Source organism: Cygnus atratus, chromosome 13, assembly GCF_013377495.2.
Source record: "Cygnus atratus isolate AKBS03 ecotype Queensland, Australia chromosome 13, CAtr_DNAZoo_HiC_assembly, whole genome shotgun sequence".
In the NCBI taxonomy this organism is placed as follows: Eukaryota; Metazoa; Chordata; class Aves; order Anseriformes; family Anatidae; genus Cygnus; species Cygnus atratus.
The window spans coordinates 2,968,080-2,994,001 of NC_066374.1; the positions used below are offsets into that span (position 1 = coordinate 2,968,080).

The 25,922-nt window shown below is 36.4% G+C and overlaps 2 protein-coding genes across 4 annotated transcripts in view; one reads left to right on the forward strand and one right to left on the reverse strand.

Annotated features, from left to right (window-relative positions):
• TMEM164 (transmembrane protein 164) overlaps window positions 1-25,922 on the forward strand; it is a 112,118-nt gene that overhangs the window by 38,996 nt on the left and 47,200 nt on the right. Inside the window, exons 6-7 of one of the 2 annotated variants that reach the window (XM_035541414.2) lie at window positions 2,100-2,200; window positions 2,588-6,275. In XM_035541414.2, the coding sequence (XP_035397307.1) occupies window positions 2,100-2,200; window positions 2,588-2,794 (308 nt within the window). In that variant the 3' untranslated portion in view covers window positions 2,795-6,275. Of the gene's footprint in view, window positions 1-2,099; window positions 2,201-2,587; window positions 6,276-9,588; window positions 9,630-25,922 lie in introns of those variants that run through there. The other variant, XM_035541415.2, reaches the window with a different exon arrangement.
• The window catches only part of AMMECR1 (AMMECR nuclear protein 1), an 81,498-nt gene continuing 66,657 nt past the window's right edge, over window positions 11,082-25,922 (reverse strand). For both annotated transcript variants that reach the window (XM_035541417.2, XM_035541416.2), the window contains 3 exons: window positions 20,397-20,487; window positions 18,634-18,730; window positions 11,082-15,498 (listed from right to left, as the gene is read on the reverse strand). In XM_035541417.2, coding sequence (XP_035397310.1) covers window positions 15,384-15,498; window positions 18,634-18,730; window positions 20,397-20,487 — 303 coding nt within the window. In that variant the 3' untranslated portion in view covers window positions 11,082-15,383. The remainder of the gene's footprint in view (window positions 15,499-18,633; window positions 18,731-20,396; window positions 20,488-25,922) is intronic.

Consider the following 25,922-nt stretch of genomic DNA (forward strand, 5'->3'; position numbering starts at 1 on the left):
TTTCAGGCAGGGGAGTTAAATGAATTTCTTTGCTATTTAAGTGAAGCCTCCTGTACTGGTTTCTAAATAGGGTACCAGCACTTCTGACATATGTAGCAAGCATGCTCTAAGAAGTAGACTGGTGTGAGTTTTCCGCCTTTAACTGCAGGAGGACTCCACTTAAGGTTATTCATGTAGTCTTGTACCTTGGGATTTTGCTTATAGTTCAGACACTGCCTCTGACCTTCACTCACCCACTTGATAAGAAATCTTATAAGCTGCCTTATGCTTTCAAAGTAGCTTCCCTGCTCCTGTTTGTCTTGGTAGCACCTAGTAACAGTTTGCTTACTAAAACACAGTGTGCAGCTGTATTTTGGATAATTACACTGATACTACTGCTCGTTGAAGTCACAGTGAGTGATATATGGGGTCATATGTGCTGCTGTCAGTCAAGCATACTATCAACTCCTCACTCTGTCGACTAGCAACAGAGAAGCTATGTTACATTGAGTGGACAATGAATACACATACAGTTTTAGAACATAAAGTATAGGTAATTTTGGTAAGAATATTGTAACTTCGAGAAAATTCTACTTAAATTATATTGCTACAAGTAGCTGCTGCAAAATCAATCTAGATTGGCACGATGTGTATAAACTGTGGAGGAAAACTGTGCAGAGAAGAATTTTAAAAGTACAGCGGGGATTGAGAAAGCAATCCTCTAGGGATTATAAAACTGAGACAGCATGCACCCCTGTACGGTGGTGTGGTAAAGCAGATAACAGCAGTTATTTGCCTTTATCTATGTAAAATAGTATACATAGGCACACTCGTACCAGCTTTAGTCTGGTGAATACTGTCATAGCTAGCTACGTATGTGTAGTTAAATTTGAGTTCCCGGTAGTGTTGTACAGCATATGCTGAAATCTGTTAAATTTTCCTGGTAATTACTGAATGTGCAAGCTAGCAAAGGCTAATGTGAATATTGCACCCTGTGCTATAAGCCATCCTTTGAGTACTGGATATACATTCCAGTGTTTAATAATATCTAATGGGTCAGAGAGTGCAAAGGCAGATAAAAATGGTATATTGTTATAATTGTCTGAAACACAACAACTTTTTGTAGCAGTTGAGTGGTATGACAGTATGCATATCTTTCTTTTGCATCCCTAGGTTATTAAAGTCTTACAGAAAATAGTATTTTCCAGTCTTAAACTGAAGTTTTTGTGTCAGCTAATAAGTGCCTGACAACTCTGTACACTGTTTTTGTTATCAACATGCAATGTTGGACTATTTAATTCCAAAAATTGTCTGGTATCTAAGGATACTTTCATTAGATCTGACTTCTTTGGTCCATTTTAGATCATGTGAGATGTTGTTGTTTTATCACTAAATTGACAAAATCTCATTTTAGGAGTAGCGAGAAGCATGAGCCCAGGAAAAATGTGGTATTTGCTACTTCATTTGATGGGGAAAAGTATTTTACAGTATCTGTGATACCTGGTTATAAAAGTGTTTGTAGGGTGGATCTGAAAATATCTCCACAGCAGTTTTCACTTAAAAGCAGTCTGTCATTAATGGCTTGACTACTTTATGCAGCTTTTCTGTTCCTACACGTTATTGGCACAAGTTATTTTTTAATAGCTGTTGAACAACTATAAAATAGGAAATGGCAGTTTGTCTGTGCTGTAATACAGCACTGCACATTAACTGCTGCTACCTGCATTAGTTCTGGGCATGCTTAAGTCATAGCCCCCATAAGAAACAGGTGCTTAAGTATGAATAATGTGATTTTTGAAAACTTCCTTGTATACCATTACTGTATTTTAGAGTATGTTATTTCTGTGGTAGAAGGCAAAATAGGCAGGCTTTAATGAGGTAATACAATGTACGTTTTAATGCTGGACCAGAAGGAGGGAAGAAAATGATCAGGATGCTCCAGGTAAGAAATAAGGCTCTCAAATATTAATTATTATAATGTTATTCAGTAAGTTATCAGCTAAAGCCAGATGCCCTAGCATCCACAGAGAAGAAAAGAGAGGATTATTCATGAGTGTTTGATGGACACGGCAATTCAGCTGAATACTAACTGAATACTAATGTATTCCTTTCTTTTCAAGGTATCTACACTCCAGAACCACTCTCCAATTTCTGGTGGGCTCTTTTATCTACTGGGTTTATGTTTGTATATCATTTTAGCATCTTGCAGATTCTGGGTTTGGTAAGTAAACATGGGTTAATAAATGGATAGTTTGCAAGTACATTGAGAGTAGAAACACTGACTAGTTTTTCCAAGTGTCCAGATAGATAGGCACGGGTAAGACTTGTGTAAAGATTTTTAATTGCATGTTCTAATGGACACATATCTCATATCTCACAAGTATTGGCAAAGCCTCTCATAAATCAACTATGTACCTGCATAAATCCATCTATTAAATGCACAGCTGAATTCAGATCTGCTTTCCTTATGAAAGCTGCAGTGCTTGTGTTGGACAAAGGATTGTCATCTAAGCAATTTTGATCATTATGGTAAATTACCATTTTCAGTGTCTGAATCAATGCAACACAAAATATTGTTAATTTATAAATCTGTTGTCCCTTTCCCTAGGTTACAGAAGTGAATTTGAACAACATGTTATGCCCAGCCATCTCAGATCCTTTTTATGGGCGCTGGTATCGAATCTGGGCATCTGGACATCAGACAGTCATGACTATGACTCATGGGAAGCTTGTAATCCTACTGTTTTACAGTGCTGTCCCCATCTTTAAATGTAGCGTGGACTTGCTTAGACTCCCAGCTAAGAAAATAGACTGAAATTTCTCCCCACGGAGTAGTACATACAGGAAGCAGAGACACCTATATTCATACTGGAAAACAAAGAGGAGGGATGAAAAGACAGTGTGTTTATATTTCTCCCCACAGTTTATTGCCTCAAAAACACCTCTGTTATCAATTGAGGGTTCTTCTTTTAACTGCTGTTTCTCACTGCCTATTGCCAATGGCAAAATTAGTGGCCTTATTCTGGAAAAGGTTCGTGTTTTATATATTTTGTGTAGATTACAGTAGAATCATCTTGCTAATCCACCCTTTAAAATTAGGCCAGGATCTGTCCACATTCCAGCAAAGAGAGTGGCGGTGCTACCTCATTTTGACGACTTTTCCACTAAACATTAGTACAGTTATAATCACAGAATAGGAAGGAAAGCTGAATTACAACTCTCCACTGATGTGAACAGAACACAGCTTCAAGTGCATCATCCTGGCTTAACTCTTAGCGCTTAAATGTTGCAAAATGGTCACAGTGGAATGATGTATACGTGATCTCCCAATCATAGGTACAAAACAGTGAGGTTCTACTGTATTTTCGTTAAGCTGGTTGAAAATATTGGGGAACAATAACTCTTTCAAAAATCATGAGTTTTTTTAGGCGACTACTTTGTTTCTTAAGCTGCTGAGGGTAAGTATCTGTCTGCTGAGGTCCCATCAGATCTTGATGCTTTGGAGATGCTTTTTGAATAAGTGGAAGAACACATTGAAATAATTTCAAAAGCCCATGTTACACGTAAGCTACGATAGATATTTCATCCACTGTTCTGACCTGCCTTTAAACAAAATGTTTTTTTGGCACTTAATTTAGACTGGAGAGAGAGTGGGAATAGAGTCCAATGTAAACAGAGTTTTCTTTTTTTTTTTACTTGCAGTATCTTGAAACATTCCTCCTCTGTGTTCTACCCTGATTCTTAATAGAGTGGTTAATGAGGAAACAAAATGAAACTATTTTCTTTCTCTATGACTCTAATATGTTCTGTACACTTTTTAAAATATAGGTACAAAAAGGAATGTCAAGTTAGCACAGGACTGAAAAAGCTGTGTTCCAGTTTACTAGTATGACTAAATTTTCTTGTCAACCTGTGTTTTGGAGTAGAACAGGATGTAGTTAGACAGAATTATAAATAGTAAACTGGATAAGGGGAGAAACTGTTGGGCAGGAAGCTGGGAGGGCTTTACTGTGTTCCTCCAGATAGCTAATTGCAAGCCTATTGTTGTGCAGCATGTGCAGCATTTCAGGGCTGCAGGGATTTTGTTGTACAAAAGTTTGTTGCCATTTATAGATTATTTGCATTGCGTTGTTGTAGCTGTGACTTGTAAGATAAAAACAAAACCATCGTACCTCCTCTGGATGGATCACCCAAATACATACTCTGATGTGAAGGTACAGTCTTTCTTACCTCAAGAAAAGTAAGAATGATAAGTGGTTGACTTTTTTTTTTTTTCTTGTAAGATAAGTTTTCATTGGAGAGGGAACAAATGGCTTCTCCAAATATTTTTCACCCCACATGGTTTTATTTAAAAAAAAAAAAATAGTAGATCTCAATTAGAAGTACTTCGTTCTACATTTGAATTTACGAACTTGCTTCTGGCTTTCTTCCATGCCTATAAACTAAATACCCTGTACTATCACAACTTGAGAACATGAGAGCAATCTAAACTATCTGTCAAGCATGGATAGCTAGTCCCAGTTATAGACTACACTACTCCTTGTGCTTTTACTCAGTGTGCAGGTTGAGAAGACTAAGCACCTGATACTAAGAAGTACCAGCTCACAGAGTTCACTGGCAATTGTTGATCCTGCAAATGTCTAAGTAGGTACTGAACTTCGCTGAGTATCCCACTACTGCCTCAGTAGAGCTGGGCATATGTTGCCTAAGTAGTTGTGGAGTGGGGCCTGAAGAAAAAAAATGCATTGGTACTGAAGGCTTGAACCCATCCGTGGAAGACCACTTAATTAGCTGCTGAAGTACTTCAAGAGAGTCAGTATTGCATCTGCAGTTGATGAAATACAGGATGTTGCTGGGAGATGCTAAGATGGGCACTGCTGGATGTTAAAGCATGCTCTCTATTAATATACTTCATTTCCTATGAACAGCTAAATGTAGTGTTTCTGCCCTCCCCACAGTTACTGTCAACTGTATCTTGGTTTGTATTACTAATTTGGCAAAATGCCTTGGGTTGGATCTAGTCTGCTTTAGAAAGAATGTTTGGTGTAACAGTAGGATGATTTTGCCAAATTTTGCAAACACTAGCATTATAATTTACTTAATTTTAATCACTATTTTTGAAGAATCTTTCCTGTTTATTTTTTTCTTCAGAATATAATATTCAAGCTACTGGAAAAAAAAAAATGTTACCTGAGAGTAACACCTTCCCCCCTGCCCCCCCCCCCCCCCCCCCCCCCCCCCCCCCAGAAAAAAAAGCCAGCATTTCCTATCTTCTGCAGTCATATGCTTCAGGATATTCATTCTAACCAGGTATAAAACAGCTCCTCTTTCTCACCAGTGACTGCCTCTGGTCAATTAAGACTACAGAAGCATTTACATAAGCTCAGGTGTCTCAGTGCAGGCTCTTTTCTTGGAATGCAAAGCCCTTCTGACTGACTTAAAATTGAAGAGCGGGAATGGTGACTTCAAATACAGCCACCACTATGGGAAAGTCCCTAGGACAATTTGGCTTCTGTCTTGTGCTGGGACTCCCAGTCTTTGTTACACTGGTCCTGTTGTTTTGAGCCACACTAGCCATTCTGGTCACAACTTCACAACAGCTGACAGAACAGTTCATCACAGTCAAAGGAAAACTCGTATTCCCTTTCCACACCTCACCTGTGCAGGTTTTGGTGTCTGAACTGTTAAACTGCTGTCTGAACTGCTAAAATGGCTAATTGAATGTGGTAATTCAGCAAAGAAGTAGAGAGCAAAACTACTACACTCAGTAAGGCTGTTCTGAGTGTCAGAAGAGTGGTGCCATGGGGATCACGAGGGAGGGCAGCAGTAAGAACCTCTTTGTGATGGTAAGCTGTGTTGACTTCTTTGCTTGATGTCCTATATTGATGAAGTTGGCCAAGTTATTGGTCCCCCTGCCCCTTTCTGAAGGTTATTTTTAAATGTGGTATTTCAGTTTGGTTTATAGGATGGTTCCCCAGGAAGCTATGTCAGCACAGCTGAGACGTGAGCTTCATGTATGGGGAAGAACAGGGCAGAAAAGGAATGAACTTCACATCCCTTACTCCCCAGCTGTCTCGGGTAGCTGTTTGGAAGATGCATCTTACAGAGCTTGTTCAACATGTAGGATATTAGTTTGAACAGGAAAGCAGAATACTTAACCTCCATGTAGGAATATCTGTTTTCTTTCCTGGCAGATTTTTTCCTTTAGCAGTTTATTTTATGGGCAGTTATACTGTACAGCTGATTTCTTTGGTTGCTTTTATGCTGGAAATTAAAGAGTATAACTATGAGGTTTTACACTGGAGCAGTGCAATGTGTGATTGAAAGGGTAGTCCTGGCCCTCCCTAGTCAGATGTTCCTGAATCTTTTATCTCAGTGCTCACAGTTACGAAGATATTAGGGGCACATATGGTGCACAGCCAGAGGCTGGCCATATAGCCCGACAGACTGTTCCTTTCAGTAGGGGCCTGTATTTTAGAAGTGCTTAAGCTTGGTTATAAAAACTCACCCTAAAATGGCTTGATTCGCTATCCATGAGCGAGTCATGTACAATACCAGAAAAAAATCTTGTGTGGTGCTTCCATCTAGATTTCATCTAAGTTATGTGTTCAGCTGTCTGAACAGAGCCTTCTATTCCAATTTTTAGTACATAGACACTCCAAACAAAAGAAACGAGGAGCAATGAGAATAGACTGTCACTCACTGGCAGAAAGGACAGTCAAACTTACTTCCAGGTATAGACATCAATGAAGCACTAGTAACTACAGTAAAATTGTTTATGGATCAGACTGTTTATGCAGCACTCCAAAGCACAAAAACGAGCAACTACAAATTCTGCATCCACCATAACTTCAGGTGATAGCCTGTGAATACTGAGATTACTGTGTCAATGATTGTGCCAAGGCTTTAGCTGTCCAGGACATATGCAGCATCTTTTCTTTTTTTTTTTTTTTTTTTTTTTTTTTTAAGTATTCAGACACTGTAGGCAGTATTTGAGCTGTATCTGTTTTGTTTAACTTCCTTCTCTTTAAGCACCAAAGAAGAATTTGCATCTTGTTTCTTTTTGAAGGGTGAAAACTACCAGCTCTTGATCATACTTAAAAATTAATTAAAACCCCCGTCTGTGACCACAACACCCATACTTGGGGTTTGGTTCAGCTTCTTGTGGACTTTAATTACAAGCAGCATTTCTCAAGCCCTTTGTGCTTAAAGCATAGCTACATTGCTGAAGCTGGGAGACATAAAATGTCAGTTCATTTTTGCATACCTTTATTTTATACAGTACCTCATTGTAGATCTATCCCTCTGTCTCTGGCCAGAATCAGGGTTTTGATATTTCTGTATATTTGATAATAATTTGTAAAGCCTAACTGTATTTTCCTTTCAGAAATGGCTACTTGCAACTGTTCAAGTACTGTATTTTATTCTTAGATCCTAATTCTTGCGTCTAAACTACAGGCATGTGTTTCTTATGCATCTATACCTAATGGCAACCGTAGATTGTGTTGTTTTTCTTGCTGTTGCAAGTCATAGAATGATTTGGGCTGCAGAAGACCTTGAAGATTGTCAAGTCCAACTATCAGCTTGACTTACGGAGTCCTACCACTAAACCATGTCCCTTAGCGCCATGTCTACACATCTCTTGAATACCTCCAGGGATGGGGACTCCACCACATTCCTGGGCAGCCCAGTCCAATGCTTGACCACCCTCTTCGTGAAGAAATTCTTTCTCATGTCCAACCTAAACCTCCTCTGGTGCAACATGAGACCATTTCCTTTTTGCATCCTATCACTTGTCACCTGAAGTTGGTTCATTAGCGGTGGATTCTTAGGAATTAAAAGCTCTAAAAAGGAAACAAAAAAAAAAAAAAGAAAAAAGTAGTGGGCATATGTCAGCCCTTCTGTTAGTAGCTGGAAGGCTTCTACAGGCAGACAGGTCAATGTTAATGCTTTCATTTTTACAGTGACAAGATACATAACAAATCTGTTCATTTTTGTGACCTCATACTCAAGATGCTATTGTTGTATATCTATATTGCAGCTTTTAGTAATTTAGTAAAGCCAAGCTGTTTTTAAAATGATGTTATTTTTCTGCAGGGTCAATTTTGTACTTTTTTTTTTTTTTTAAATTATTCCTGCATTTACTGAGTCATTATCTCAATGCTGCAGAGGATGCAGCATAAAGAATGGTAAGCATACCCGCACCACTCTTGCCAACCAAACTGTGCCAGGGAGCTGGAATTGCTCAGGTACTGGACTGATGCACAAAGCAGTCTTTGGAAACTTGCAGTTCCTCTTCCCCAACCCTCTAGTTCAAGTGTGCTGTTACCCAGGCACAGAATGGAATGGCAAGGGCAAGGATGGATGTGGAGAAGTTCAACTTCCACGTATGCTGTTAGTTCTGTATAATTTGTAAGTGTTATAAATTTTGTAAACTTTTTAATGTGCTAAAACTTGGTAATGAGGTAACCTTTACAAATAAGGGGTAATTTGTGAACTTGTTTTTGTATTTTGGTCTGATCTTTTGTGTTGTTGTACCCTAAGTCCAGCTCACTGGGCAAATAGTTGTTAAACCTTTGAATTAAAACAAATAAATGCATTTTAATGGTACTGTACAGTTTTGTCATCATTGTAATCATGCTAGGCACTGAGTCTGTCTTGCTCATTATTTTCTGAAACTAAGTAAGAAAACTGAAGTTGATGTTCCACTTCTGTTAATAATATTAGCAGTTAGTCATAGATAGATGCATCAAATCAGATAAGAATACAGACTCTCCTGTTTTAAGCAGTCTGTACTGCTAGAGGTAGCTTACCTTTGCAGGTAGCAGTTCCTTTAAGAGAGAACAGTGATTACCAGGGTTTCTTTTAAACATCTGAGTATGACCTGTGCCTGTTATTCTAGCAATCAACACAAGCCAAGTCTGAGTTTACTGGTAGACCTCACTGCAGGACATAAATCCTTTAGTTGCTATTCATACGTTCTCTGTCCATGTCCCATAGGTTTAAAGAAAAAGAAAAAAAGAAAAAGAAAAAAGCTCTGGAAACAGTATTATGATGTCTTCTTCTACTCTTCTTTCAATTTGCTTTCCACAACTGTGGTAGAGTCTTTTTTAATTTCCTGTTCTGTTCTAAGTCACTTCAGGAGAGGAATATAGAACAAGTACAAAAGTTTTCAGCTCAAAATTTTAAGTACATTAATTGCAGTAGCATTCTGGCCAGTCTCACACCATAAGCAATGGCAAAGAAGTTCCATCAGTAATGCACTCCTGAAATGTTTCTGGCCATAATAAAAAGGACTTTTAAGTACCCTGCAATAAATAGTGTGACCCAGTACAGTCTCAGACAACCAGTTATATCATTATGTAAATTTCCTGAAAGAAAGAGAATACTGGATATGCTCACTTGAGTTGAGTTTACTATATATGTATTTTAGATGTTTTAAGTTTTCACCTTGGAAAGTTGGAGAACAGAACCAATTCCCCAGCTTAAATTCTCTTTAAAGACTGGTAAGTCCTTACACATAAGTCTTTAAAGCAGCTTAAGTAGAAATTTAGTGTAAAGTGCATTATGAAAACCTGAAATGAACTAACTAAGCAATTTCCTTTTCAGGCACTGCTAATTATCCTCTACAGCACTCAACAACTCTAATTGTAAGTCAGCTTTTCATTGTTTAATATCAACATATACGTAAGAATAAGCAAATCACCACTTCTGAAACATCCCTAATACTCAGCACTATTTTGCTAATTTGTTTTTTTTTGTACTGTGTTAGCTACATAGCTGGCTGAAGGAAACTTTTGGTAGGAAAGTTAACTAGCTGGACATCTCAATGAACTGTGAGTTTCAGGTCAATTTAATGATACAAAGTCTGTAAAATACTAAAACCACTATAAAAATGTAAAATGTGTCTCAGTACACTAGGCACGTGGCTCAGGGAACAGTTTTCCATGTCATTTTTACATGCCTGTCATCTGGTCATCCTGCGTTTTGCCATCAGCTGGAGTGTTGGTCTGTTGCTTCACAGGAACACACTCCTTGACCTTATTAAATAAAACATCCCCTTGATATTATGGGTATCTACACCAACGTCGACATCTGCCAAGCTTTCCTCAACCACTGACACACACCCCAGAAAGCTCTGCTACCCTGTCAGAGGTACTCCAGGGGCACTGAAAACTGGTGCTGACAGTTAAGACTGTTGGTGAACCAAGGGTTCAGGCATGCTGTTTTCACTGGATCAGCTTAAGTTAAAAACAACCAACCAAAATAACCACTATATATAAAAAAAAAAAAACACCAAACAAATGAAAACCCAACCAAACCAAAACAACCAACCAAACCAAAATTTTAAAAGTAGCCCTACTTTGTGGGGAATGGAACAGGACTTCTTAGTTGATCTTTCATATTTCACAGGACCCCTGCAAAAAATCAGTGCAAACCCTGCACTATATTTTTTTTCCATAAAACGTGACAGTCTATACATTAACTACCTATGTCATGTAAGATAAAGAAATCCCTTATGACAAAGCTAGCCTAGATACTCTTTCAAATCACACCTGTAAGAGTAATGTGAAGAAAATACTGAAATTATTTCAGGTGATAGCAAGATACTCTTTAATACACATTTTGCTGCATTAATTCGTTGACTCATGTTCCTTTACTAGTGCAGGCAATGTATTGGTTACACCAGTGTAACTGTTTTTGCAACCAAGTTTTGTTTAAAGAATTTGAAACCAATTCCACCTCTCAGAGAATAACATAATTCCGTATTTACTGGATGAAATTCCATATTTAAAATTTGATGTAAAAAGTGCAAAACTGGACCTGAAACGCAGATTTAATTTGGAGTACTCAGTAACTCACTTCTTAATTACGACTGCAAGCTGCACCTGCCCAACTGGTTCCTACAGCAGGCAAAATGAAAAGCCAGACTTAATCACAGGAAAATATTCCTAACACAGCATTAGCCTTTAAAATTAACACTAACTGCGAATGCGTAAATAAAAAAAGAAAAACAAAGTGACAAAGCCGCACAATTAAGCAGAGAAACATAAAAAGAAATGGTGATTCTTTTTCCTTATTTTATTGGGTAAATGATTTAAAAGGTAATAACAATAGTGTTAAAACTACTACAATATCTTTCCACAGCCATATCTCACAGACCCACAGATAACCTTCTATATATATAATTTTTTTTGCTTTTTCCTCATTTTATCTTTTTAAGCCATACTTATATTAAAATGCCCATTTCAACAGTTTCTTCACACTAATAGCAATTAAATGTGGAAGGAAGGAGGATCTAGTCATAACGGAAGGGGGTTCAGGTAATCTGATATAACTGTAATCAATCAAGTTACTAAGAAAGGAAGGAAAAGAGAGAGGCTTTGTAAGCTACTCCAGGTAGCCCTAAGCCCATTGTGTGTCACCACTGCATTACAGATAACTCAAGATGCTGGTGAACAATTAAATTTTTTTTTTTTGTAACATATAAAACACTAAAATAACTTAGAAACTAGATCCAAATATTTTGAAAAGAATCAACTTTGATATACAAAAACAGTCATAAGTTGTTACAAAAGTTTCAAACAAAAGTTTGTTTTCTCAGTGCGTTTATGTACCAGCGCAATTACTGGGTCCAGAGCAAAGAAAGAGGTTTTTATTTTTTATTTTTTATTTAACAGTAATAAAAAACGAGGAAAACATATCTTTGTATATAAAGAATCATTGCTGGTCTTAAGAATAAATGTAACCAGAAACCCTTTAAATCTGAGAGGCACACTTTGGGTTTCCTTTTTTTTTTTTTTTCTTTTTTTTTTTTTTTAAACATAAAAGGAAAGTCACCAGTTTATTTAAATGGAGGAGATACTCAGACTCCCCAAATAAACTTAATTCAATTAACATCACTAGCAAAAATCAGTTAGAAACTGTACAAAAATAAAAAAGTTAACACATTTAATCCTGCAGGGATTTTGTAAGGACTGGAAGGCAGGCTTTAGGAGCAGCATTTGGGCATGGCTGGAGGCTTCTTTGGTTCGATCTAACACACACAAGAGATGTAACCTACTCCAGACAACAATTTTAAAAACCCGCACATTTGAAGACAAGTAAAGAGGTCCATATACAAACGCCAGGGTGTGCAAAAATGGATTTGACTGTCTTGATTTCATAGTGTATCTGAGGTCAGAACTCTCATGTGCCCTCCCCCTGCTGTGACCAGCATTTGGGGTTGAGATGGTGAGAAGTCAGTGCTACGGCAGTCTAGACAGAAGGAAGGCCACTTGAGGCACGACTAAGCAATAGTTTCATGTCAAGTCCAGTTTTTTTTTTTTTTTTTAACTTTTTAGTTTATAGAAGAGGGTTTTTAGGAACATTAAGCAAAAGAATTAAAAAATAAAATATTTTTAATGGAATAACGCAAATGGATTAGTGCTTATCAAAAATTAGCATTCCAACTTAAAAACAGTGAAATTAACTGCTTGGTTGTACCTTAACTTTTTATAAAGTACCCCAAATAAAATAACAATAAAAAAAAGATCTGTATCTAAATCTAGCAATATATCTAAAAGGATAATAAACATAACTATGAGGGAATGACATTGTGAAAGCAATTGTTGATTAGCTTTAAGCAAACAGACCTATTCTGTCCCAGTGCATGTCACAGTGAACTGCACATTTTGTACAAATAAACCCACAATTACACAGAAACAATCCATAGCATTTTCAGCACTTGCATGCTGAGGAGGTAGGTGCCCTAGAAACACTGTAGATAAACTGATTATTCCAATCTCTTCTACAAAATACCATACAATCTGATTGACCACAGACTTTGTAACAGTTTTTTTAATTAGTGATACAAAACTCTGGTCCAGAAGGGTCTGGCATTAACTCATTTCAAAAGCACACCTTTACAGTTTGTATAACACCCTTTTAACTATATTAAGCAACAGCTACTAAGAGATAGACAAAAATGCATTGTGCATTATGCTGTATACAAAAAGGAGACAAAACTATCCTTTTCCCCCCCAAGCCATGGTGGGAAGTATTGCTGACCTTGTCCTTAAAAACCTGCAGGATTGTTTATTCATCAGTATATCATTATTACACTGGTAAGAAATTCTGTATAACATCTGCATATATCGAAGATTTTTTAAAAAATCTGATATGATTTTAGATCCGCATGACCAGTCACGTGACCTGCTTGAGGTTGATTAGCACCTTTCAATACATATATATTTTTATATATAATAGATCTTTTTAAAAAACTTCTAACAATGAGCTCATACAGAAGCATGAGCATGCTGTAACGAGATGACAGATAAAGATGGGGTTGGATGACTTTTTTTTTTTTTTGCAGCAGAATGATTCAGTTTGTGCTCAGTTTCCCTATAAGGGCAAGGAAAAAACAAAACAAAACAAAAAACTTTATCAGGTAGCCACTTGTTCACAATTTCCACTTGAAGACAAATCCATTTAAAACTGCTCCCCAAGTAGAAACAAGACAACAGTATCATCCAAAATAGCTTCTGTATAAACATCTATTAATTTCTGCAGCGTCTGCCTGGCACCTCTTGGCTCCTGAAATTTCAGGCCTTCTGCTTATAAATTAAGGCATCACAACTGAAAATGTAAATATTTGGACATCAGATGCTGTGGATGAAGGAATACAAAAGACTTTCTATGAGAACCTCCATATAAATTAAGTGGCAGAGCTAACCTCACATAAGGGATGAGCATAATTTATCCATATCTGTTTTTTGAAACATTTGTATAATTGGTCAGAGTTTTATTTTTTTTTAATTAACTCAATCTTAATTCATCTATTTGAATTATATATATATTTTACAAATATTCATTATTCAAAATAATTGGAATTTCTGCTTACCGTAGTTTACTCACCCATATTAGGAAGGTCTTTTCTATAATAGATGGGATGCGTTGTCCCATAAAACATGCGCTGACCTACAACAGGTATTAGTGGGAGTTCTGCAGGCACGTAAGCAAGGAGGTAGCTCCTAGCATATACTGGGCTTGCAACTATACCACACGTACCTCTTAATAATCCTATTTTTACAGTTGTTAAAAGTTCTAATCAGTTTTCTTTTTTTACCTCGTGGAGAAGTATCAGAATTATTACACAGTACTTAGAGCTCTCAAGTACTATTCCTGTAACAGATGAGAACATGTAAAAATTATGGCATACTTGTCCTGTGCTCTTTCAAAACATTTTTTTTTAAACAAGTTAACTTTACCTAACTATTCATGACTTGATAAAACTCAGCAAGTTCAAAAGCACAAGAAAGAACAAAACAGGGATTTTTCTTTTCTAGAATAAGCTGAAGAAAAGAAAAAGAAAAATACCTCACTTTAAAACAAAATAATCCCAGAAACCCCAACGCCAGAGCAGTGGAGAACTCAATATAGTTTGCTACAATGTCTGGCGCATTTGCTATATTTTTTCTATGAATTGTATATGCAAGTATATAGTAATGTCATAGTCAAAGGCACTAAAATCTAAACCAATTTTCTTCCTAATATGACATCTGCTACTCACCAATCTGCTTTTAAAAACAAATGTGACTCCTAATTTGACATCATCAGAAAGGCATCATCTCATCACAAATGCATTACTATGACCAGGCTTGGCAGGGCTGGACTGCCCTCAGTTTCCAGCGCAGACTAGGAGATAAATGTATCTAGTATCCTACTGGATTACATCATGTCCTATCAATTAGACCACTTGATTCTGAAAATGCTGCTATATGAACTTCACTTCTTATTGTACATTTCATTGCTTCATAACATCCAAAAAAGCATTTTGGATATCAGCCTTCAAATTCTGGCTGTATGTGCTGGATCTGAAGATCACGTATATAGGTAGCTACATGAAATCTTTACCGCAGGGGTGAGATACTGTACACAAAATATTATTAAGAAGGTTATAAAAATGCAATTCATTGTCTAATATAACACCTGAATCTGATATGTTTCATTCCCTGTCAGAGCTATTAATGAAAAAGCCATGAATGCCTTTTTTCTGAGCAAAGAATCCCTAACTGTAATCCTTAAACTCTTCCTTCCATCCACAGTCACAGAAAGCCTTGATTGATATAATTCAATGTTAATGAAGTAGAAATTTAAAATTTCATAAAAAACCCAAGGGCTATATATGCTGCAAAAAAATCTGCAGTGACTCAATAATAAAAAAGTATGGGATCTTTGTAATAACGCAGTTTTTCCTCCCGTTGCCATGATGAGCTTAACACACCAAGGAGAAGCCTCAAAATGGCAACGGAAACTATCATCATAAAATGGTACAGTAATAGAGATAGCTAGACCAAGAAGGGGCAGGGTCTCCTGGGAAGAGGTCTGCAGAGAGGTCCAGTGACTGGTCATGCGGCTCAGTGTCAGGAATAATGGTTGTATGGTGGAAGGGGGTGCCCAATGCCATTTTGGAAGTGATGATGCTGACGATGGGCAAGGTACTCTGTGTAGCTCATTGTCATCTTCTCACTACGGTACCTAGAAAAGAGCAAAGAGGCAAATGCAAGAACTTTTACCAGGAAGCTAGGAGTAGCACTAAAAATATGGCACTAATTGTATGTTTAATGATGAGAACAGCTCTGTAGTCTGATTTTAGGAATAATACTAACTTCAGCTGCACAAGGGCATGGAGAGAACCACTGTGGTTTTCAGGGTTATTCTTGAATCTTATGACAAGTAAACGCTTATGAAAAATATTTCAAACATACAGAACTATTAAAAAATGTTGCCTACTACTTTACTCATGATAGAGGGAATTTAAACTTGTGAGGATTTACTGGGAGTGTCCCGTATCATCAGCCAACTCTCTACATAAAGCCTAGGAGATAAACACCGTAAACAAGCGTTACAGATTTTGGGGCTGTTTTTAAAAAAATCAGTATCAATCGTCTACCAAATTCTGCTCTTAAAATAATCCCAGCTACATTGAATGCAGTTATATCCTTTTTGGACTATATATAGCGGAAAGCAGAATCCAGGCCCTGACAAAAAATACTTCAGATACATTTGCATCAGTATTGTTTGACAAGGAACATCTTGCCACATTTATACTTATCTGTAAAACTGTGAAATCTACATAAAAATAACACTATTGCACATTGCCACAAATTTCACTTAGAAAGACCTTGCATAAGAGATCTTACAGATGAGAGTTGGTGAATCCAGCTACAGTGGTCTAAAATATTGCCACCTCCCCTGTTTATGACATTTCTCTTCTGGAGTTGCTCTGGTTGTTCTTTCCCCTTTTAGGTCTGAAAAAGCACAACACATGCCTCAACCACTTGCACTCACAACCCAACACAAAAATTTAAACTACTGTTGAGTTATCAACTGCAGCAACCGAGGCAGCAAACACATTCGTTTCTGTTGCCCCTTTGCCAGAGCAAAACACCTTACACTTGCAGCTTTTTGCTTCAGTGCATGTTTCAGAGCACCAAATAGCCCATATTTATGTGATAAAAGTGTTGGTTAATGATGTACTGATTTAACAAGTGGTCACTGGTCCTGGCTAAGAGATTAGCTGCAGCACCTCTTGAATTGATGTGAATGGCACACAGCACTCACTGCCCCCAATGAGTAAGCTCATCTGTGAATGAAATCCTCTGCTACTATGAAACTAAACCATAAACTTGGCAATTAATGAAGTTGTTTGTAAGTGGGTTAAAATAAGCCAAAGGCAGCCTGTATAGAATCAGAGTTAAAACAAGCAAAAAAAAAGAATTTTACTCTGAACGTTAAAATTTGTTTATTCCACTCATTAGGCCAGTGATTTTGCTACCGTTTTGGATGCTGTGAACCTAAATACACTAAACAGCATACTTTGTTTTGTTCTCATATACCATTGCTTCCAACAAAATCATAGAGCTGGAAGAAAATATGAGCTATATAGAAGTTTGGTGTCTTGGAAGAATATATTCCTCATTTATTGAGGTGTACAGAAAATCTCATTTCAGAATTCTAGCAATTACTCTTGCCCTCAGTTATCACCACATATTCTTTTTGGAAAGAAGATAATGAGGTGTACTGGTAAAATAAATGAAAAGGAAATTGGGGTTCTGCATTTGGAAATTTAGCTGTATTCTGTAAGTCCTTCCTCCCTAATTTAACTCTCAGAATAGCTTGTTTGCCTTAGTAACAGCAATTCCACAGTAATCAGGTTCCTCCAAGAAAGCAGAATTCTGAATAATCAATGGGACACAAAGTCTTTCTTCTTCATCCAAAAGACCACTGAATGAAGGAGGGATTCCTCTAATTAAAAAATCGTTATTTTTCTAAGAAATGCTTTGCCTTCTATCTGGGCTAAACATTCACTGCAGCTAAGTAATAGCAAGCCTTGTAGATAGAGATGACAAATGCGAGAGCTGAAAAAAACACAGATCTCAGCTCTTTGTCCTCTACAAGCACATAAATGATCATGAGATTCCAAGTATTTTCAAATGTCTGAAATGAAAGGATTGTGTTTTAATTATTGCCCAGGAAGGCAAGTCTAGCTCATGTCTAGTTGCACTAAGAAGGAAAGAATTCCCAGAGAAATATGTACACAGAAACAAAGGTAATATATACAACATTTAAAAAACTAATCCTGTAACCCTATGAATCCCTAAAAATTGATAAAAGGTAGAAAGGATAACAATTTTGGACAAAGGATTCCAACTAGCAAATTTATTATCTGTATTAATAGTATGTTCATTATCCCCAAAGAAAAAAAAAGGAACATAAAGGGTTAACAGTCAATACCTCGTTATAACAAGAGATTTGTAAAGATCTTTTTTCTCCAAGCATGGAATAAATAGCTAGAGCTCAGCAGTTATTTTATACTGCACAGTTATAAAAATAAGATGTTTTAGAGGCCTTCTATCAACATTTACTCTTCCACCACGTAACTGCAATTTTATGGGCAGAATATCTACTACTAATTCTAAAGTATTTTGGTTTGGACATGCTACCAAGCCCTTCTGAACACATTTTATTAAATGAGCATTACAACAAGTACACTAATGTTTAGGAGTGACAGAGTATGAAATAAAGTATTAGATTCATAGCTTTACTCCTGACGATACCCTGATGCAGTCAAACTAGTACACTGACCGCCATTATCAGCTAGCTAGCTTGGACACCTAGCCTGTTGAGATAAGGAAGAAGCCTATACTCCACAGGAGCCAGTGCTTGCTTTAAGAATTGAACAGGGCCTCCACACCTTCACAGCAACAGACTCAGTGTTCCAAGTGCTCCAATACAAATTGACAATGGCAAGTAATCCTCGTTAATAAAAGCCCCTTGAGATCCATTACAGCTAACGAACAAACTGTAAAAACAGAGCTAATACACTGCAAAGATTTTTCAGAGTTATGAATCAAAATACACAGATGCCCTGATAAATACGTAACATACTATTTAACAACTGTCTTTTCTTTCTTGCTTAATGCCAGTAATCCCTGTTACATTTAATGCAAGGCACAAATATCTCTAGATTCCGTGCTGCTATTGTGAAAAGAAATTGTTAATAAATAAGGGAAAACTTACTATTAACATCTGAAATGACCACATATCAGGAATGAACACATCACAGCAATACCAAAACAGGACTTATCTGTCGTATTCCATGATGCATACCTGGTTAGCTTTATGGTTTTCCTGAATTCGTTAGTAATTGGAGCTTTGTAGCCTCCTTTCCTCAATAAGGAATCTATCGTTTGAATGTGGTCCCATCCTGTTGAATTTTACAGCAGTAAAAATTAGTAAGAATTACAGCAGTAAGAATAGATGATGCAAAAAATACAGTACAGTATGTAGTGTTACTGATAATACAAGTGCTCTTCTGAAGTTGTATACAAAACATAGAAAATTCTTCCCTGCCTAAGAAAACAGTTGAAGGAAATATGCTGCATAGGATTTCTTTTGGCATAAGGCTTGCTTTACAAACAACGCGTTTTTATCTCATCGTTGAAATATTTTAAAAGCAGACCCACTGTGTCCTAGACTTGAGTTAACAGACAAAATTATACTTTTCTGAAACATTCCGGCATGATCATTAATCACAATCAGTTTATACATCATAGATGGCTACGATGGTATGGAAAAACTAAATTTCTATAAAATTCAAAAGATTTATTAGCTGAACAAGTGGAAAGACATTATTCTTCTCCACAAATGTCGCTGTAAAGCTTAGTGATATTTGTAATTTCAGAACTACTATATAGGTGGCTGGTTAATTAAAAAACAATGATGGAATAAAAATCCAGATTCATTATTGTTCTCAAAAAGCCTTCATATTATTCAAAACTCCTGTAAATCGATTTTTAAAAGCTTAATATTTCCAAGATAGCTGTTAAGACGTGTTATTTCCAAAAGATTAGTCACACTGAATATTTAAAACAACAACAAAAAAGGGAAGTTCATGGTCTACTGTAAGTATTTAGAAATGTAAACACCCCCTCCTAATTCCTGAATTTAAAATAAAACAAACTTGTGTAGGTGATCACCAAAGGTCTTAAAAAAAACACAAAACACTTCTTGAACTGGCCAATCTTAGATTACAAAAGGAAAAGAATTGCCTTGGAAAGCATCTGAACTTTTAAGTGACCATTTGGAAACAGAATTATCTATTAACGATGATTGTTAATTAAGAATTCATCCTATTCCTTCGCTCATCAAATCAAATGTAAAAAGGAAAAACAAAAAAGTGGCAATGCAGAATTTAAACACTGAGACACACTGTCAAGCCTGAAAGAGAATAATGTTAGTGGTAGTCAGAGTTAGTTGCTTAGACCAACAGACTGCTATTCAACAAAATCTACAGTATATATACATATATATTAATTCACAAACTTTAGTCTATCCCTCTATTAAAAGGGACACATTATTTTGGACTTTCAGTATGAAAGTAATTCCCTTCCATCCATCCATCCAAAATACCAGAAGTTGCTGTTTATAAAACGAATTAAATACTACAAGAAAGTACCTAACTGAAAAAAACTTCACCTCTGGGAATAAATCAGCTGTTAAGATCATTGACCAGACATCCTGTAACTTAACAGAGTTTGTGCATATCTAATATTGCAGCATAACAATTATATGAAAATTTGTAACTTTTGACAACTGTAAAGTTCGTTGACAGCACTGTGGTTCCTCTCCATATTTTGTTTTCCTATAGCTTCACAGTGGTTATGGCTTGCTTAAAAAACAGCTACAGTTTACTGAATCCCTATAAGGGGATTGATACAGACATGTAATTGGCATTTTATATAAGAGTCTTTTCTTACAATTAAATATTGCTCCATCATCTGACATCAGTGCAAGGTCAAATATTGCATTTTAGATTTATATGTATGTTTAAATTCTTCACCAGATCATATGAAATAAAGTGCAACAATGACCTTGCTCCTTTGCAACCTCCGGTAAGTAGGTGGCGGTGCGTTTTGATCCTTTTTCATTGATGAATTCTATTCTAATGCCATGTACACCCACCTGCAAGAAATTGGCAGTTTTATTAGTACATTAAAAAAAAAATACAAGAGATTTCTAACACAATAAAGGCCAAAATGTGAACCTTTCAATGGTTAATAGCATTTTGCAGAGAATTTCAAAAGGTGGTACTGAAGCAAAATCTAATCTCTCTGAAAGGTGTGTTCACCTGACAGCCTTGTAAGTCAGTAGCAGCACAAATATGCTCCTCAGCTCCACCATGGAGCTTCATTTCTGGTCTGAAGGTAAGCCAGCTGAGATGCTAAGTAAGGCAGTTCTGTAACTGGGTTTACTGTCTCCCTCTGACACTGTTGGCAATGTTGTCGCTTATAAAAACACCTGGCTCGAGACACTTGAGACCGCAAGATATAATCTGCAGGCAATCAGACAGCTGGCAAGTCTAGCGGTGCTTCAATAAAGAGCCTTCATTTTGTTTGAAGTAACAACTGAACAGTGAAATATTTGTCGCTACCAACTTGAACCTGAAGCTCTCAAAGTTTCTGCTTAACTTTGGAGAGGAAAAGGAGGTATTCCAGAGCATTCAGCTTCAAACTCCCATTTCCATGCTACTAAGTACTCTAATATGACAAAATGCCAGTGTAGGAACCAAAATACTTAATCTCAAGGTGTTAAAAGTATTTTATATACAAGCTGACAAAAAAAAAAAAAAGGCTAGGTACTTTTTCCAGTGCATTAAGAACCCCAGTTTTCAAGGTACAATAACAAATAAGTTGCTTTGGAGTTCTGCATGTAAACTCAAAACACTAGTAAACTGGTATTTTAATTTTCATGCCCACATAACTAAGATGTTATTTCTAATTAAATCCAAAGTTCCCAACTTTGCATGAGGAAATGGAGAGTTTATGTTTAAAAGAGTATCACGTGTTATTTGGCATGGTGCTTGTTTTTCAACACAAAATTAGTAAAAAATGCTGTAATAGTTTTTCCAGTGACAACCTTCTTTACTGTAAATGCATGACAATGAAAAAAAACAACTAAGGAATATTTCCAAAGCTCTTAATAACCACTTGTTTAATTAACATATTTGCTTTTATTGAGACTTAATTTTTTAAACTTTGTAATCTTTATATATCGTATAAACATGGGACAATGATGGGAAAAGTCTCTCTCCTGGCCAGGCCTCAGTAAGTTTTCTGTGTGAACCCAGTATTCCTCAAGTAGGAAAAATTAATTAGAAACTAACATATTTAATTCACTGCAAATTTCAACATATTTCATTACCTAACATTCATAACGTGCATATATAACCACTAGAAAGATATATACTCTATATGGTCAGATGATGTGATTATAAACCCAAAGAATCTGAAAGTAAAAAGCATCAGTGTTAAAGCTGAAATCTACCTAGTTTATCCCTAGGATAAGAACAGAGTAAGTTTTTGCAGCTCTAAGAACGCTCCAAATTAAGATCAGAAATTAAGACCTAAATATCTCATTCTAACAATATTCCTTTGTACGTTTGCTCATATCAATTTTAAAAGGCTTTTTATTAGAACAGAAAAAAGTAGGTATGAAATTAAAGGAACATTATTTGAGATTGCCCTAAAACATAGCTTGCCTCCAGCTTCCTGGAAAGTATCAGGTCAGTCCTCTAAAGTTCAAGATCTTCTGAAATTTCATCTCTGTCTGTAAACTACAAAGTGTGATTAGATAAAGATTGGGTTGTTCTATTGTGTAAGGTTGTTACTGTGTGGATTGGTGTAGCTAACTTTCAAAAGCAGGCAATAAGCAGCAGATGGGAAGGATCCAACAGCAGTTACAAAGGTATGACATGTAGTTAAAAAGGTTAGCTAATATATGCTTACTTACTTTTAAACCTTAAACAAAAGTACTCCCTCCCCACCCCCCAAACAAAAAACAAAAACAAAACACAAGAACAGTGTCTACTTACAACTTCTAGAAGTTATTTCATGTGGCCTTTACATGGGATCATTTTCAGGCTATTAAGCTTATACAAATTTCCGATCTGCTTCTACTAGGCATTTCTTAGAAATGTCACTCAGTCTTTTTTAAGGCAACATCCTAGGAGAATGCTGACATTTTGATTTGTGAACTATCAGAACAATACATTAGCGATTTTACTCCCTCCCCTGAGCAAAAGAAGATGTGTAAGAAAGATTCATCAGTAAGGCTATCAAATTGGTGGTGGCTCATGGTGGTGGCTCAAAACCCCTTCCATCAACACAAACTAACTGCTTTTATTACTATACATGGGGAAAAAGGAGGATCTGATTGTTCTTAAATGGGAACTATCAATTGAAGCACAAATCACCAAGTTTTCTGTATAAACTTTGTTGATAAAGTCGATTATGTGGCAGTGAAACAACTACTACTATAAGTAACTGGTGGAAAATTGGATTTACTTGGAAAAATGAATGCTAGTCTTATAACAGCAACATCACATTAACTACCTATGCATTTGGCTGATTTCATAACTGTATACATTCAATTGCGTAAGCCCTAAACCCAAATGGCTTGTTTTTGCACGCCTTCAAACCCTGCATAGTATTAGATTCCAAATTCTATACATTTTTTGCATAACAGTGATCCTGTAGTATTCATGAGATATTAACCAGAATCACTAATGATGTATTAAGTACGATGCTACATTCAAGCAGTAGGTAATTGCATTATACTAGATGTTTCCCATTAACCAATTTAATAGATTTTTAGGCCCATATCCATGGAGGAAAAAAGCAAAATGAATAAGGCAACACAACTGTGCCCACAATTTCTCTGGCTGGGAAAATTTCACAGCGTTCTGTGAAGCATGAATTCCAATTGCACAGCTAATTAAGCAGTACTTTTAGTCCAGTATAAATGGCTTTCCATTGTTTAGCTCCAGTTAAACAAAAACAGGCCTAAGTTAAAAAAACGGAAACCACACACGAGCATACTAAGAATGATCCACACTAAGATAGGCATGGGCTCAACTACAGCAATTTGTTTTGACTTCCTCAAGAGACCAGCACTGATGAAAACTTCTGTGAAATTTCCCCAAATATTCCCTCCTAAGATGGGAGGTAAGTGGTAGTTACACGTTTGGAAGACATTATCTGGACTGTAATTTGCCTACCAGGCTCAGCACAGAACTTAAACAAAGCCTGTGGCTTTCTTCGCAAACTAAGATTTCTGATTTACTACAGGCAAATTTTCCTGAAATAACATCTGTGCCATCCAGAAAAACAAGTCAAACAATCTTCTTCAGCAGATGGAGTTTAAGTTCTATCTTAAGTTATATCTCTACGTATGACTACATACAGGTATCCTTCTGAGCTGCAAAAAGACCATACAATTGTAAAAGAATATACATTTTCAGTGAAAAATGAATAGGAATCTATTTAGACTACTTTGCTATTGGGAAACCAAAGTCAGACGAGGATAGACTTAAAATGCAGCAACCAGTCTCCTCCAACAGAAATATTTCTATAGGGTTTTTTATAGCATGAAATACTGTACAATATGTATCCAATACTTTTGGATATAAGCTTTTTGGCCTCGTGTACAAGTAGACAGAGACTACTTAACACTAAGTCCAGAGACTACATTAATTCAAGAACACAGACCTTTCCCTAAATCTAAGGATTATATGAAATTAGAAGTGACCGCAACAGAACTTCAGACTTAGTTTTGTATTTTATACATATTCATATTCATTTACCCATCTCAGGATGGGGCAAAAGAGATGCACACAATATTTATTGTTTTGCTGAAGGCTTCTGTCACTTGCTAGATTATTGCCCATAATATCTATCTATATCCATATCTGTGTATCTATCCATATCTATTTCAGTTGGGTTAACAAAAAATTGTTCCAGAATCTACCCCAAAACCGATGTTCAGGCAACTCTTCTGTTCAACTGCCTGGTTCTGACTGAGTTCCAAATACAGTTTACAAACCCGCTCCTCTCGTTCTGATTCCATACTGAGAGGAAGAAATAACGTTATTCTTGTTAAGACTGCCAGTGAGGAACTGGGATAAGCATCTAAAACACCAAGCCTTGCTGAAATTTAACTGTCTAGTCCACTGTGAAGTAAATTATCAAATTATTGCTCTGTTCAGTTTTATCGACTGCACTGAAATCTATAGATTTGCATACATTAACACCAGTTAGTTTAAGATGAGTTGTAAACATTTTTTCAGAAATACATTAAAAGCAGGTAACAAAGAATCTATTATGAAGTATCCACATTGAATACCCCAGCTGAAGTAGTGCAATACACCCTTGGTGGTGGAAGCAAGTGTCTTTCTGTTTCTTAAGTTCACTCAATATTTGCTGTTCTTCACTTGAGACTAGAAACGTGGCTTGATGTGCAGTCCTTTCTGCCTGCATGCCAGGTAACGTGCCTTGCCTCTCGGTTCTACCAGTACGAGCATTCATGTAACCGATGAACCAAACCAGGCTGTTTTGGTGTGTGGCTTTTTACTGACTTGCGGTTTATCAGCTCAATCCTTGAACAGTGGCAAGCTAGAAACATTTTCAGACAAATAAATTAGCCTATAGCTTACAGAGTATTCCTTACGATACCATATAATGTAATATCTTTCCCATTTACTTACTGGAACTTGCTCTAAATGAATGTGTCTGGAAACAGAACGTTTCAGATTAAGAGACTATTTCTACTTACTAGAAGTTGACCCTACTTTTTATTAGTGGAATTCTTCAGCTTTTTAGCCTTCTATCTGTACCAAATGTGCTGGTTTATTTCTGATCATCTTTATTAGGGCTTAAATATTACATTCTGATTTAATAATGGAGGCAAAAGGCTACTAAAGAGAAATGCTCTCCAATTCATGACATGTATTCTTTTTTTTACATACATGGAATCACTGAATATTGTCCAAAGAAAATAAAACATTGAGATCAAGACTCTTTCTTCTCTGTTCTAACAAATATAAGCTCCAAAAGTTGCTGGTGCTGCTGCACTTCAAGGAAGAGGAAGCACTAACAGGAAGAAGTCCCACAACTCTTAAATACACTAACTTTGTCAACAATGAAAAGCCACCTAAAACTATTTAAACTAATATTTAAACCATCATATACAGACTAAGGGCCTTTTGTATCAACACAGCAAGCACACACAATTCTGTAGATTTTACTTTGCTTTACTGAAGAACAGCAACTTCAGGACAAAGATCTCTTTCAAGGTATTTTAAGGAACAGCAGCTGATAAATTCTGGTTATTTATTACCCTGCTGGAATTAAAATAACATTTTCCAAAAAGATTCTTATTGTAATGACATACGTCTTAATGTTTTATGACATTTTAGTAGGAAAAGTGGAGGAGGGTCTGAATTAGCAAGACAGAGTTTACCTTGTAGCAAGAAAACCCCACAGATTCTTAATAAAATGAACACAAAATATTCTTAGGAAGTGTTCACTTGCTATAAGATGAAAGAGAGAAGATGAATAGAG